The 15,439-nt window shown below is 37.1% G+C and overlaps 3 protein-coding genes across 11 annotated transcripts in view; 2 read left to right on the top strand and 1 right to left on the bottom strand.

Moving 5' to 3' along the window:
• Positions 1-2,980, top strand: part of afdna (afadin, adherens junction formation factor a) — a 67,698-nt gene extending 64,718 nt beyond the window's left edge. For all 7 annotated transcript variants that reach the window (XM_076272797.1, XM_076272801.1, XM_076272800.1 and 4 more), the window contains one exon: positions 344-2,980. In XM_076272797.1, coding sequence (XP_076128912.1) covers positions 344-497 — 154 coding nt within the window. In that variant the 3' untranslated portion in view covers positions 498-2,980. The remainder of the gene's footprint in view (positions 1-343) is intronic.
• Positions 2,340-12,313, bottom strand: LOC143109995 (dual specificity protein phosphatase 23-like). 2 transcript variants are annotated; one of them, XM_076272812.1, is made up of 3 exons: positions 12,298-12,313; positions 3,471-3,756; positions 2,340-3,277 (listed from the first exon to the last, which is right to left on the bottom strand). In XM_076272812.1, the coding sequence occupies exons 2-3, from the start codon at positions 3,738-3,740 to the stop codon at positions 3,080-3,082; spliced, it is 468 nt and encodes a 155-aa protein (XP_076128927.1). In that variant the 5' UTR covers positions 3,741-3,756; positions 12,298-12,313; the 3' UTR covers positions 2,340-3,079. The 2 variants fall into 2 exon arrangements, with proteins under 2 accessions (XP_076128927.1, XP_076128926.1); XM_076272811.1 differs by lacking the exon at positions 12,298-12,313 and adding an exon at positions 3,979-3,996.
• cunh1orf198 (chromosome unknown C1orf198 homolog) lies at positions 11,849-14,863 on the top strand. 2 transcript variants are annotated; one of them, XM_076272805.1, is made up of 5 exons: positions 11,849-12,118; positions 12,373-12,706; positions 13,006-13,056; positions 13,221-13,838; positions 14,198-14,863. In XM_076272805.1, the coding sequence occupies exons 2-5, from the start codon at positions 12,398-12,400 to the stop codon at positions 14,249-14,251; spliced, it is 1,032 nt and encodes a 343-aa protein (XP_076128920.1). In that variant the 5' UTR covers positions 11,849-12,118; positions 12,373-12,397; the 3' UTR covers positions 14,252-14,863. The 2 variants fall into 2 exon arrangements, with proteins under 2 accessions (XP_076128920.1, XP_076128919.1); XM_076272804.1 differs by having other exon boundaries at positions 11,849-12,706.
• The last annotated feature ends 576 nt before the right edge of the window (positions 14,864-15,439 follow it).

Here is a 15,439-nt window from a genome sequence, read left to right as displayed (position 1 = left end):
TGGCAATTGCCTGACACATTTCAGATGGATTGAATGACTAAAGATTGCACTGTTATCTCAGTGTCCAAGCGGTTGAAGTGTTAAATGTATTACCGGCCCATCTTGATTACATTCCTAAGTTACTCTTTAATTGGTAAGCTCTACAAGTCAGACCCATGCACCCATTTTAAATGATAATTTTATTGTAATACATTTATTTACCAGATAAAATGTGTGATTTCCTGGAAAATGTATCATTTTCAGCGTGGTTCCAAATTTTTGAAGAGAATTGTGTTTGTAGCTAGTAAGTAACCCGCAAAAGGTTGAATTGTCCCTCCACTCAAGCACAGTGTTGTTGTTACAGTGTGCCAGAGCAGGACAACACGATCGCAGGTAACCCCGAGAGCCTCACCTTTAAGGAACGCCAGCGTCTATTCTCCCAGGGAAAGGAGGTGTCCAACAAGGTCAAGGCCTCACGGAAACTAATGGAGCTGGAGAATGAACTGAACACAAAGTAGACTGGAGCCTTAGTTAGGGAGACACGAATGCCAGTACCTGGTCGTAGTACTGGGAATCTAGTTTGAGTTTCCCAATTACCTTGTTTTCCTTCTTCAAATCTTTTTTTTTGTTTTGTTTTTGGTTTTAAGAGAGTAACTGGACCATTAAATACTATTTAGATACGTCATTGCAATAAGAGAGACGATACTGCGTAATTTCCCCTCTAAAGATTCAAAGATTATTATTGAAAAAGCACTGTAAAATGTTTTAATTATTTTATTGAGAAATTTTCAGTCACATGAAGGGGGTTATATTTTGGTTTCAATGACTTTTGGGGGGAAAAGATGCATTATTTTGTCATTTTTATGTTTTTTTTTTATTAGTATACAGTAATGTGGGATATTTTATGGTGTTTTATGCTCTTCTCTGCATTGCGTATTTCCCACTTATTTTTATGTTTTCCATGAAAATAAGTATTCAAACTCGACCAACCTTTTACTGTTATTAACGCTGCCCTATACTCTGTGAGCGTACTCTGCTTTCAGATTTAGAATTTGTTATATGATGGGAATTCGTCATCATCCAGACAGATAACGCCACCGCCCATTCCATTTCACCACTAATGCAGGTATCACGAGGGACCGTTTCACTGAAGGTTCCACCTGTTTGTATAGCTACACTGTAAAACCTGTTTTCATCAATTCCATTGCAAGCTAACAAGGGCGTTCACTAGAGCATTATTCTTCGGAAAAAAATAGTGTCATCTCAATGCATCTGAGCAGTTTGTACTCATTGGAAATGAAACATTAAACATTCCTGCAAGAACATTTAGACAGGCAACATGTATCTTTCAGGTTTTTCTTCACCGTCTGAAAATTTGCCATTTTTTGCCCAAAAGTTTGATATTTTAGTGGTCATTTTTTCCTGTGACCCCTCTTTGCAGTTTCTTTCCTTTTTTTAAAACTCTTGTTTGATTTGAATGGATATTTGCGTAGTTGAGTGGCAGTGTGATCAACTGGTGTAAAAATGACCAGTATGACAATGATGAGTCAAGAATGGGAAATGATTTCAGTTCAAATTTAAATAACAAACACTAAATGTAGGAATGTAACATTTGCGTAGAAAATATTTATTTGATCGTCATGCAATAGATTTGTTTTCCTATTTATGAAAATCTGTTTTAATTGAAATGATGAAAAGGAAACATTTGAATCGTACTGGTTTCTTTTTTCCCCTACTATTTTTTTTTTTTTTTACAGAACATGCCTAATTCCAGTGAGGTGTGTTTTTTCATTGTTTTAGGTTCCTTACTCCGCAGTATTGGAGGTAAACAGTTGATGCAGGATTAATTTCTGTTGCGTCTCCAGATACACCTGCATCTCTCCGTTCACAAATGTCTAGACTTACTGAACATGTTGTGTAAATAATTTTCAAGAGATCAAAGAAGACCTGACTTTACTTTGTACATTTTAATTAATTATCTATAAGGCTCTAGTGTCAATATCCCCCTTTTCTGCTCAGAAAATGTAAACTGACATGTAAACACATGTTTTTCATTTTAGGTTACAGGTTTATTTGGTTTCATTTTATTGGTTGTTTCATGTTAGGCTTTTGTAAATCAAATAAATACAGATTTTACAAAAAACATGGAATTGTCTGTACAATTTGTATAGAATTATACAAAGTATTATTTTTCACATATTTAGCCTTGGAACAAGTTGCCACTGTTATATAGTCAGTTATGTCAGCATCGGTTTAAGTAATCAGTCAAAATGAGCATTGGATCTTTACACTTAACAAGTTTTGCCTAAAGGAGTTACAAACATGTCTGTGGTTGCAACACACAATGTCTTATATTTAAAAAAAAAAAAAAGTGAATTACATTGGGGTAATTTTCTCTTGTGTATGAGAATTGTTTGTGGAAATGGTGTTGCTTTGGTCTTCCTAAATAATATGTATCCTTTTATCTGTCCAGTAATGACCTTTTCAAAGGGAATGTTGCTCAAGAAGAATATATTGCTGCAAAGTCAGTAGTCGACAGACATGGATAATGGCGATCGGGGACTCCACCGTAATAAAGATAACTGAAGTGATTTCACATGGAGACAGGATTTAATGTAAAGATGCTGGATCAGAGCTGACACCCTACTGCCTTTGCTGATTGATTAGTTTGTTAAATGTTGGATGCATTTGCAGAGAAAGGTATATTTTTTTGACATTTTTATTTTTTACCAGTTATTTTTCAGGTCACAGTAGACCTGATTGTTACAAATGAAGAGGACACTGAGTGAACCACCTATTCTTACAAATCTGATTCAAAGCTGCTTTCCCCTAATCTTCCAACAATTCCAGACTGCTAAAAGAAAATCCTAAGATTAAACTACTGTTTCAAGACATTTGTGGTTGATAATGTGAGACCATGTGGATATAAGGACTAGCTGTGCCTATCCCTCTGTATTCAAACTGTAGCCTACCTTACTTTTAATAAAGTCTAATACACCTCTTGCCTCTTTTTTTCCCTTTTTTTTGCCTGAATTGACACTGTCTAAAAATGTATATTCTAGGCTAAAAGGAACTGGCTAGCCTACTTCTCTGCCTGACATCACCTGGTAAATGATTGCATATTCTGATGAAAATCCCGCACAGCCTTCTCCTGATCTCTGGTTTCAATGGAACCAGGGCGTATTCTTCTGATTTCCTCTATTGCCTCCTCTCCAGATAGTTTCCTCTTCTCCACCAAGTAGCATGCCAGCATGGTCCCTGTCCGTCCGTGACCATGCATACAATGGACACCCACACCCTACAATGTACAGTAATTCAATGAACACATTTTCTAACCAGATCAGGCAATAACATTCATATTTGGTTAAAAATCCGCAATGCCAAAGGCCGTCAAGTTAGCCAAAAGTCTAAAGAATGACCAGTTTCTACCTATTATGAAAGCTGAGCAGCCAATCCAACAGGTAGGCTAGGCCAAGCACGATAAATCTTACCTGATCTTTTGAATTTGCCTCTTCAACAATGGACAGAAACGTTTTAATCTGTTCGAAACTGGGCGGTGTGAAGTCCACAATGCCAATATGATGCACTTGGAGTCCAGGGCAACTGTCGTGGTGAGGTGGAAGTGATTCACATAAGCAAACTAGATGTTGAATCCCACTATCGAAAAGAAATTGATAGTGACCCGTGGCACATGGATATGCCAGGCCGGCCACCTTTTTCGGCTCGACCCAGGAGAAGTTTGGTGGAGCAGCAGTCGCCATGTGTCGATTAGCTATACTGTAAACAAGGTACACGATGTGTATCGTTTAAACGCGACACGCACGGACTAGTACTTTGAACTCATACATAACACGGGTGTGGCGGGCCGTCCTCTTCATCTAGTCACAGTTCATGATTTGTCTGATTTTTTTTTTTTTTTTTTTTTAAATGGGCTGCCTAGTGTCAGATGTCATGGAGGTCACTTAAAGGTAAACTATGCAGTATTGGCAATTTTCTTACCGTTTTCTCGGTTTTTGCTTCTTTTTCGCTGGCTCTGTCATACCGAGGTGAAGTTAGTTTGATATTTGATATTCGGATATTCGACAGATATTCAAAAAAAAAATTATGCGGCCGGTTTCACCCCGTGTTTGCAGACAATGTGAAAACAGATGACCTGTCTACTTGCTCCCAGCCGACCTTAGGGACCGTCTAAAAAGTACCTTCTGAATTACCTTCATAATCTTTTTTGTCAATAGCTTTGACATCATGTGACCTAGTGACTCCAAACCAATTCAAAATAGTTATCCTATATGGGACTCATCAGACACACCTCTTTTTATAGTCACTATATGCACACAGTATTTTATATGAATATTTTAAAGAAAATACCTTATTTCCCATAAGAAATGGTCTCCTTTTTTCAATACCTCCCAAGCCATGTGACCTAGTGACTCCAAACCAATGCAGAATATTTATCCTATATGGGACTCATCAGACACACCTCTTTTTATGATCACTGTATGCACACTGTATTTTTTATGAATATTTTAAAGAAAATACATTATTTCATATAAGAAAAAGTCTTTTTTTCAATACCTCACAGGTCATGTGACCTAGTTACTCCAAACCAATGCAGAATATTTATCCTATATGGGACTCATCAGACACACCTCTTTTTATAGTCACTGTATGCACACTGTATTTTATATGAATATTTTAAAGAAAAGACCTTATTTCCCATAAGAAATGGTCTCATTTTTTCAATACCTCCCAAGCCATGTGACCTAGTGACTCCAAACCAATGCAGAATATTCATCCTATATGGGACTCATCAGACACACCTCTTTTTATAGTCACTGTATGCACACTGTATTTTATATGAATATTTTAAAGAAAATACATTATTTACCAAAAGAAACTGTCTTTTTTCAATACCTCCCAAGTCATGTGACCTAGTGACTCCAAACAAATGCAGAATAGTTATCCTATATGGGACTTATCGGGCACACCTCTTTTTATGATCACTGTATGCACACTGTATTTTATATGAATATTTTAAAGATAATACATTATTTACCATAAGAAACGGTCTCCTTTTTTTCAATACCTCCCAAGCCATGCGAACTAGTGACTTCAAACCAATGCAGAATAGTTATCCTTTATGGGACTCATCGGGCACACCTCTTTTTATGGTCACTGTATGCACACTGTATTTTACATTAATATTTTAAAGAAAATACATTATTTCATATAAGAAACAGACTCCTTTTTTTCAATACCTCCCAAGCCATATGACCTAGTGACTCCAAACCAATGCAGAATAGTTATCCTATATGGGACTCATCAGACACACCTCTTTTTATGGTCACTGTATGCACACTGTATTTTATATGAATATTTTGTAAAAAAAATACATTATTTCCTATATGAATGGTCCTCTTTTTTCAATACCTCACAGGTCATGTGACCTAGTTACTCCAAACCAATGCAGAATTGTTATCCTATATGGGACTCATCGGGCACACCTCTTTTTATGGTCACTGTATGCACACTGTATTTTACATTAATATTTTAAAGAAAATACATTATTTCATATAAGAAAGAGTCTTTTTTTCAAAACCTCCCAGGTCATGTGACCTAGTTACTCCAAACCAATGCAGAATATTTATCCTATATGGGACTCATCAGACACACCTCTTTTTATAGTCACTGTATGCACACTGTATTTTATATGAATATTTTAAAGAAAAGACCTTATTTCCCATAAGAAATTATCTCATTTTTTCAATACCTCCCAAGCCATGTGACCTAGTGACTCCAAACCAATGCAGAATATTCATCCTATATGGGACTCATCAGACACACCTCTTTTTATAGTCACTGTATGCACACTGTATTTTATATGAATATTTTAAAGAAAATACATTATTTACCAAAAGAAACTGTCTTTTTTCAATACCTCCCAAGTCATGTGACCTAGTGACTCCAAACAAATGCAGAATAGTTATCCTATATGGGACTTATCGGGCACACCTCTTTTTATGATCACTGTATGCACACTGTATTTTATATGAATATTTTAAAGATAATACATTATTTACCATAAGAAACGGTCTCCTTTTTTTCAATACCTCCCAAGCCATGCGAACTAGTGACTTCAAACCAATGCAGAATAGTTATCCTTTATGGGACTCATCGGGCACACCTCTTTTTATGGTCACTGTATGCACACTGTATTTTACATTAATATTTTAAAGAAAATACATTATTTCATATAAGAAACAGACTCCTTTTTTTCAATACCTCCCAAGCCATATGACCTAGTGACTCCAAACCAATGCAGAATAGTTATCCTATATGGGACTCATCAGACACACCTCTTTTTATGGTCACTGTATGCACACTGTATTTTATATGAATATTTTGTAAAAAAAATACATTATTTCCTATATGAATGGTCCTCTTTTTTCAATACCTCCCAAGTCATGTGACCTAGTGACTCCAAACCAATGCAGAATCGTTATCCTATATGGGACTCATCGGGCACACCTCTTTTTATGGTCACTGTATGCACACTGTATTTTATATGAATATTTTGTAAAAAAATACATTATTTCCTATATTAATGGTCCTCTTTTTTCAATACCTCCCAAGTCATGCGACCTAGTGACTCCAAACCAATGCAGAATATTTATCCTATATGGGACTCATCAGACACACCTCTTTTTATAGTCACTGTATGCACACTGTATTTTATATGAATATTTTGTAAAAAAATACATTATTTCCTATATGAATGGTCCTCTTTTTTCAATACCTCCCAAGTCATGCGACCTAGTGACTCCAAACCAATGCAGAATATTTATCCTATATGGGACTCATCAGACACACCTCTTTTTATAGTCACTGTATGCACACTGTATTTTATATGAATATTTTGTAAAAAAATACATTATTTCCTATATGAATGGTCCTCTTTTTTCAATACCTCCCAAGTCATGCGACCTAGTGACTCCAAACCAATGCAGAATATTTATCCTATATGGGACTCATCAGACACACCTCTTTTTATAGTCACTGTATGCACACTGTATTTTATATGAATATTTTGTAAAAAAATACATTATTTCCTATATGAATGGTCCTCTTTTTTCAATACCTCCCAAGTCATGCGACCTAGTGACTCCAAACCAATGCAGAATATTTATCCTATATGGGACTCATCAGACACACCTCTTTTTATAGTCACTGTATGCACACTGTATTTTATATGAATATTTTGTAAAAAAATACATTATTTCCTATATGAATGGTCCTCTTTTTTCAATACCTCCCAAGTCATGCGACCTAGTGACTCCAAACCAATGCAGAATAGTTATCCTTTATGGGATTCATCGGGCACACCTCTTTTTATGGTCACTGTATGCACACTGTATTTTACATTAATATTTTAAAGAAAATACATTATTTCCCATAAGGAATGGTCTCCTTTTTTCAATACCTCCCAAGCCATGTGACCTAGTGACTCCAAACCAATGCAGAATAGTTACCCTATATGGGACTCATCAGACACACCTCTTCCTATAACCATTGAAAGCACACTCTATTTTATATTAATATTTTAAAGAAAACACATCGTTTCCTATAAGGAATGGTCTCCTTTTTCAATACCCCCCCCCCCCCCCAAGGGAAGTGACGTAGGGACACCAAACCAATCAGACAAACCTCAAATTAATATAATTTTTGCACATACTATTTTATAGTACCCATTTATTTCCTATGGAAACTGTGTTTTCTCAATACCTTCCATATAATAGTAGATGCCAAATCATTTTTCATATTTAGGTGTGTCTGATAAGTACCCCATAGCAGAACAGTTCTGGATTGATCTGTGTTGTCTAGGACCCCTTATATGGCAGCTATTGAGCAAAACGCTGTTTTCCATAGGAAATAAATATGATATGAGTATTTTTTTTTACAAAATATTCATATAAAATACAGTGTTCATACAGTGACCATAAAAAGAGGTGTATCTGATGAGATCCATATAGGATAACTATTCTGCATTGGTTTGGAGTCACTAGGTCGCATGGCTTGGGAGGTATTGAAAAAAAGACAGTTTCTTTTGGTAAATAATGTATTTTCTTTAAAATATTCATATAAAATACAGTGTGCATACAGTGACTATAAAAAGAGGTGTGCCCGATGAGTCCCATATAGGATAACTATTCTGCATTGGTTTGGAATCACTAGGTCACATGACTTGGGAGGTTTTGAAAAAAGAGGACCATTCATATAGGAAATAATGTATTTTTTTTTACAAAATATTCATATAAAATACAGTGTGCATACAGTGACCATAAAAAGAGGTGTATCTGATGAGTTCCATATAGGATAACTATTCTGCATTGGTTTGGAGTCACTAGGTCACATGGCTTGGTAGGTATTGAAAAAAAGGAGACTGTTTCTTATATGAAATAATGTATTTTCTTTAAAATATTAATGTAAAATACAGTGTGCATACAGTGACCATAAAAAGAGGTGTGCCCGATGAGTCCCATATAGGATAACTATTCTGCATTGGTTTGGAGTCACTAGGTCGCATGGCTTGGGAGGTATTGAAAAAAAGACAGTTTCTTTTGGTAAATAATGTATTTTCTTTAAAATATTCATATAAAATACAGTGTGCATACAGTGACTATAAAAAGATGTGTGCCCGATGAGTCCCATATAGGATCACTATTCTGCATTGGTTTGGAGTCACTAGGTCACATGACTTGGGAGGTATTGAAAAAAGAGGACCATTCATATAGGAAATAATGTATTTTTTTACAAAATATTCATATAAAATACAGTGTGCATACAGTGACCATGAAAAGAGGTGTGCCCGATGAGTCCCATATAGGATAACTATTCTGCATTGGTTTGGAGTCACTAGGTCACATGACTTGGGAGGTATTGAAAAAAGAGGACCATTCATATAGGAAATAATGTATTTTTTTACAAAATATTCATATAAAATACAGTGTGCATACAGTGACTATAAAAAGAGGTGTGCCCGATGAGTCCCATATAGGATAACTATTCTGCATTGGTTTGGAGTCACTAGGTCACATGACTTGGGAGGTATTGAAAAAAGAGGACCATTCATATAGGAAATAATGTATTTTTTTACAAAATATTCATATAAAATACAGTGTGCATACAGTGACCATAAAAAGAGGTGTGCCCGATGAGTCCCATATAGGATAACTATTCTGCATTGGTTTGGAGTCACTAGGTCACATGACTTGGGAGGTATTGAAAAAAGAGGACCATTCATATAGGAAATAATGTATTTTTTTACAAAATATTCATATAAAATACAGTGTGCATACAGTGACCATAAAAAGAGGTGTGCCCGATGAGTCCCATATAGGATAACTATTCTGCATTGGTTTGGAGTCACTAGGTCACAAGACTTGGGAGGTATTGAAAAAAGAGGACCATTCATATAGGAAATAATGTATTTTTTTACAAAATATTCATATAAAATACAGTGTGCATACAGTGACTATAAAAAGAGGTGTGCCCGATGAGTCCCATATAGGATAACTATTCTGCATTGGTTTGGAGTCACTAGGTCACATGACTTGGGAGGTATTGAAAAAAAGAGGACCATTCATATAGGAAATAATGTATTTTTTTTTACAAAATATTCATATAAAATACAGTGTGCATACAGTGACCATAAAAAGAGGTGTATCTGATGAGTTCCATATAGGATAACTATTCTGCATTGGTTTGGAGTCACTAGGTCACATGGCTTGGTAGGTATTGAAAAAAAGGAGACTGTTTCTTATATGAAATAATGTATTTTCTTTAAAATATTAATGTAAAATACAGTGTGCATACAGTGACCATAAAAAGAGGTGTCCCCGATGAGTCCCATATAGGATAACTATTCTGCATTGGTTTGGAGTCACTAGGTCACATGACTTGGGAGGTATTGAAAAAAGAGGACCATTCATATAGGAAATAATGTATTTTTTTACAAAATATTCATATAAAATACAGTGTGCATACAGTGACTATAAAAAGAGGTGTGCCCGATGAGTCCCATATAGGATAACTATTCTGCATTGGTTTGGAGTCACTAGGTCACATGACTTGGGAGGTATTGAAAAAAGAGGACCATTCATATAGGAAATAATGTATTTTTTTACAAAATATTCATATAAAATACAGTGTGCATACAGTGACCATAAAAAGAGGTGTGCCCGATGAGTCCCATATAGGATAACTATTCTGCATTGGTTTGGAGTCACTAGGTCACATGACTTGGGAGGTATTGAAAAAAGAGGACCATTCATATAGGAAATAATGTATTTTTTTTTACAAAATATTCATATAAAATACAGTGTGCATACAGTGACCATAAAAAGAGGTGTATCTGATGAGTTCCATATAGGATAACTATTCTGCATTGGTTTGGAGTCACTAGGTCACATGGCTTGGTAGGTATTGAAAAAAAGGAGACTGTTTCTTATATGAAATAATGTATTTTCTTTAAAATATTAATGTAAAATACAGTGTGCATACAGTGACCATAAAAAGAGGTGTGCCCGATGAGTCCCATATAGGATGAATATTCTGCATTGGTTTGGAGTCACTAGGTCACATGACCTGGGAGGTATTGAAAAAAGGAGACTGTTTCTTATATGAAATAATGTATTTTCTTTAAAATATTAATATAAAATACAGTGTGCATACAGTGATCATAAAAAGAGGTGTGCCCGATGAGTCCCATATAGGATAACTATTCTGCATTGGTTTGGAGTCACTAGGTCGCATGGCTTGGGAGGTATTGAAAAAAAGGAGACTATTTCTTATATGAAATATTGTATTTTCTTTAAAATATTAATGTAAAATACAGTGTGCATACAGTGACCATAAAAAGAGGTGTGCCCGATGAGTCCCATATAGGATAACAATTCTGCATTGGTTTGGAGTAACTAGGTCACATGACCTGGGAGGTATTGAAAAAAAGACTTTTTCTTATATGAAATAATGTATTTTCTTTAAAATATTCATAAAAAATACAGTGTGCATACAGTGATCATAAAAAGAGGTGTGCCCGATGAGTCCCATATAGGATAACTATTCTGCATTGGTTTGGAGTCACTAGGTCGCATGGCTTGGGAGGTATTGAAAAAAAGGAGACTATTTCTTATATGAAATATTGTATTTTCTTTAAAATATTAATGTAAAATACAGTGTGCATACAGTGACCATAAAAAGAGGTGTGCCCGATGAGTCCCATATAGGATAACAATTCTGCATTGGTTTGGAGTAACTAGGTCACATGACCTGGGAGGTATTGAAAAAAAGACTTTTTCTTATATGAAATAATGTATTTTCTTTAAAATATTCATAAAAAATACAGTGTGCATACAGTGATCATAAAAAGAGGTGTGTCTGATGAGTCCCATATAGGATAAATATTCTGCATTGGTTTGGAGTCACTAGGTCACATGGCTTGGGAGGTATTGAAAAAAGGAGACCATTTCTTATGGTAAATAAGGTATTTTCTTTAAAATATTCATATAAAATACTGTGTGCATATAGTGACTATAAAAAGAGGTGTGTCTGATGAGTCCCATATAGGATAACTATTTTGAATTGGTTTGGAGTCACTAGGTCACATGATGTCAAAGCTATTGACAAAAAAGACTATGAAGGTAATTCAGAAGGTACTTTTTAGACGGTCGGTTGGGAGCAAGTAGACAGGTCATCTGTTTGTACATTGTCTGCAAACACAGGGTGAAACCGGCCGCATAATGTTTTTTTTTTGAATATCTGTCGAATATCCGAATATCAAATATCAAACTAACTTCACCTCGGTCTCTGTCATGACGAATTTCTGAGAAACACCATCGCTACCTTTTTCTAGCCGGTGCCTGGCGTGTATGTGTATTTGAATGCAGTAGCCTAAAGCAATTCGTTACACTCGGTACACTTCCTGACACTGAGGCCGTCGGCCCGCCGGCCCACAGTTAAGGCTGGTTTTTCGTTTTTTCCGCTCACAGGCGCTAGGGGGAAGCGACACGGCCACCATTCAACCCGGAAAAAGTCATATTTAAAGTCACCATTCCAATGACTCTGAAGCTGTTAAATGAAGGTAAATTAAGCTAAAAAAAACTTGCATATTAAGCTAAAAAACCTGCATAGTGTGCCTTTAACTATGTAGGCCTAGGTTGTTTGCCTACATCTAGACATGTTCACATTTGATCACTCCGTAGAAGCCTCATAGACAGAATCCGTAAAATGAGAACAGAAATATAGAAAATAGTGTTTTACCAGCTCTTGTAGGCCTACAGTGCCACTCCGCTGACACTAGCTTTACCTGTTTCCCGAACTATGCGTACGTCACAGCGGACTGTTTTCAGCTGTTCAGAAAATGGCCGCCACGACGATGGTCGGGGCTGCGAGAGATGCGAGTATGGAGGAAAAAAAGTTGGCCTATTTCTCCTCCATCAATTCTATGGCCAACAAGATAATGCAGGAGAGAGAGAAAATTAAAGAGAAATATGGATCTGCCTGGGATAACATGACTCCGACTGAACAAGACTCAGCCATCGACAATGTAATGATGGATCCCCATATCAGAGCCCGATATGGAATGCACAGGGTGGACCGTGAAGAAGTTGTTTGTTATCCAAAACTCCTCATTCAGACAGGCCAAAAGATTGTACACTTTGGAGAAGAGGTAAGTGAAGACTTGACGCTTCTGTCATGTCAATGTACAGCCACTCACATCAGTTACAGACGACATCCAACGGCTAAAGATGTTAGCTAGCAAGCTAGTTAACGATGCCTAGCCGAGCCGAGATGATTTTCGGCCTCAAAACAGTCTGACGTAGCCTACTGAGCTGCAGCAGACGACATTTGTGTTTTTTGTTTGTTTTTCAAAACAAGACTGCTTTGTTGTTTTTGCAGCTGCGTTACGGCTTAGCTAACGAAAACTTGTTGTCATTACTGAATCGTTGCCAATGTATTTTATCTTAGGATATTACTTGGCAAGATGAACATTCAGCACCCTTTTCCTGGGAAACAAAGGTAGGTCTAAACATCTAAATAGGATGTGTAGAATTCTTGTTTGGGAAGTTTATCTAGAACTTCAGTAGGCTACACATTCATAATTTCATTTGTGTCGTGATAATGTCTATAAGTCAGTCTGTCACTTTTAAATTCTGTAATGTATTTGTGCATGTCATTTTTAGAGTCAACTTGAATTCAGCCTCACTTCTGGTGCGCCAGAGCAAAGTATTTCATCCTCTGTGGCTGATCCAAAGCCAAGCAAACCTGCCCAGAACAACCAGATGACCAAAGTGGCTCCAAGCAGCAAGAGTTCGAATAATGACACGTCAGGACGACGAGAAGAAGAGTCCTCCTTCTGGAAGATCAGTTTGGAGAGATCCCGGCTCGAGGGGGAGAAGTCTGACTTCCAGTCCCTCACCCCAAGCCAGATCAAGTCCATGGAGAAAGGGGAGAAACCCCTTCCGTCATACCTTCGCACGGAGGCCGAAGACCCGCCACGGCCTACCAAACAGAGGGCTGCCAGACCCCCAGCGCCCCCTCCTCCCATACCCGTTAGTGTTACCCCGGCCGCTGGCATCGCGCCCCCCGCGGCCATCAGTGTGCTGCCAGCCACTCCAGCCAGTGTGCCATCCTCGGTGGCTGGTTGGGAGCGTGCCCAGAGCACCCTTCCCTCGGTGAGCCCCCTGGATGACGTGTTTAGCCCAGGCTTGGCCTTAAAGCCTCCTGCAGGCCATAGCAGCACTGCTAGGGAGGAAGAGAAGATTGATACTTCCATGGGATCCAGCCCGACATTCTCTCAGGTGAGTCTTTCTATTGACGCTGTTAATTTCTGACTGCTTATTGGTAGTTGTTGTCGGGTTGGCACATTATTGGACCACAAGATGCGCTTGGAATCCATGTGTAATGTAGAGGTCTTTGTGTTGACACCATTACATGGTAGTCCACCTCTTTGTACACACAGTGGTGCTATCAAAGATATTCATGTTTTGGTATTTGGTGAAACACACAGCACACCTTCTATGAATTATAGTAAGTAGTGCAGTGATGATGACCAACATAACATTGAACATGTTTTAATAACATCTTTTACTGATTTAGATACGTTGGACTATACTTGTTTAGGACAGAACTCTAAACGTTCTCTTTTTTACATTTTCAGTTAACGGGTGGCAACATGGTGAAGACAGGCTTTGACTTTTTGGACAACTGGTAACATGGCCGTGGGCTGAGGACATTGGACGCAGTTCCAAAGGAAAGGACCTACTCGATATCACACGCACTACGTTTGCCTTCAGTATTTATTCCTGTAGCTTATGGCATTGATCACTGACATTTATATTTTCCCATTACTGCTCAAGTGTAACTAGACAGTTTGCATACTGGTCACTACACCTCTTCACTGTTTTTGTTCATACATAAAATGAGATTGTACAATTTGTTGTTGGTTTAGACATGCACATGAAGAATTTAGGAATAAATGGACCATTCTAGATGAATGCATACAATATTTATCTCCAAGCAAGCAATAAATCAGGTCATTTTGTAAAACGTGTTGCATTTCCCTCTAAGTTACAATTGATTACTGTTGATACCCTGACCTCATACTAGTGCAAAGCCTGGAAAGTGCACATTGTAATAGTAAAGTGGATGCATTAGAAGACTTGCTCGTTTTTTAGATTGACACTACCATTGTACACTTAGATTTGAGTATATAGTTGTTATTTTATCTTTTGTATTGACACTTTATTCATGTCCCATTTGCTGTTTTTGGTATGACACTCATGCATTTTCAAACGAATCATGCAAATACATCAACGTAAGAGCACTTCTTTTGTCTGTCTCAACTTTATTTGGACTTTGGTGTGAACCATTATGTGGCAGCCAGGTACCAATGATGACAGTATAACATTTTAGCACTGTTTTTTGTCATCAGCAGTAATTCATGCATGTTTCATGATGTTAAAATAGCTCCCTTTGCCCGAGGAAGGACGAAATTACTTTCCTATTCTGAAAATAATGTTGATGGAAAATGTGGTATTGAACGAGAGTCTGAGTTGGCTGTTTTCCTGGGGAAACTGTGTTTCCAGACTTCTCCACTGTGTGGCAGCACCATACCTCTGATCACAGTGGCATTAATACAAAGTAGCAGGTCTCTACATCTCCAGAGCTTTTGGGGATTCTCTTGGAACATCTGTAAGCTGTTCCCTGTAATTGGTGTTGCAAGACGTTTTTGTCCAGACACTATTCTATCTTGGTAATGTTTACATTAAAACTAAAATACACCTTTGTCAACGGGACAGGTAAACTGGTAATCACTTAATATCCATCTGTATATTTATTTTATTTCATTTTTACTTTTTGGATTAAAAGTTCAAAGTTGATTCTAAAGACTTATTCTACT

Source organism: Alosa pseudoharengus, unplaced genomic scaffold (genome assembly GCF_046254945.1).
Source record: "Alosa pseudoharengus isolate Yale_2024_CS ecotype anadromous, Long Island Sound unplaced genomic scaffold, YU_APseudo_1.1 YU_APseudo_1.1_scf_7, whole genome shotgun sequence".
Classification (NCBI taxonomy): Eukaryota; Metazoa; Chordata; class Actinopteri; order Clupeiformes; family Clupeidae; genus Alosa; species Alosa pseudoharengus.
Note: the sequence above shows the minus strand (reverse complement) of the source record. Positions and strands in the feature narration are given on the sequence as shown.

Excerpts from the sequence above, each read along its gene's own strand:
- LOC143109995 (XM_076272812.1), bottom strand. The coding sequence starts at position 3,740 with ATGGCGACTGCTGCTCCACCAAACTTCTCCTGGGTCGAGCCGAAAAAG. Across the intron at positions 3,278-3,470 it reads AGGCAAATTCAAAAGATCAG|GGTGTGGGTGTCCATTGTAT; the intron begins GTAAGATTTATC and ends TGTACATTGTAG.
- cunh1orf198 (XM_076272805.1), top strand. The coding sequence starts at position 12,398 with ATGGCCGCCACGACGATGGTCGGGGCTGCGAGAGATGCGAGTATGGAG. Across the intron at positions 12,707-13,005 it reads TTGTACACTTTGGAGAAGAG|GATATTACTTGGCAAGATGA; the intron begins GTAAGTGAAGAC and ends ATTTTATCTTAG. Across the intron at positions 13,057-13,220 it reads CCTTTTCCTGGGAAACAAAG|AGTCAACTTGAATTCAGCCT; the intron begins GTAGGTCTAAAC and ends TGTCATTTTTAG.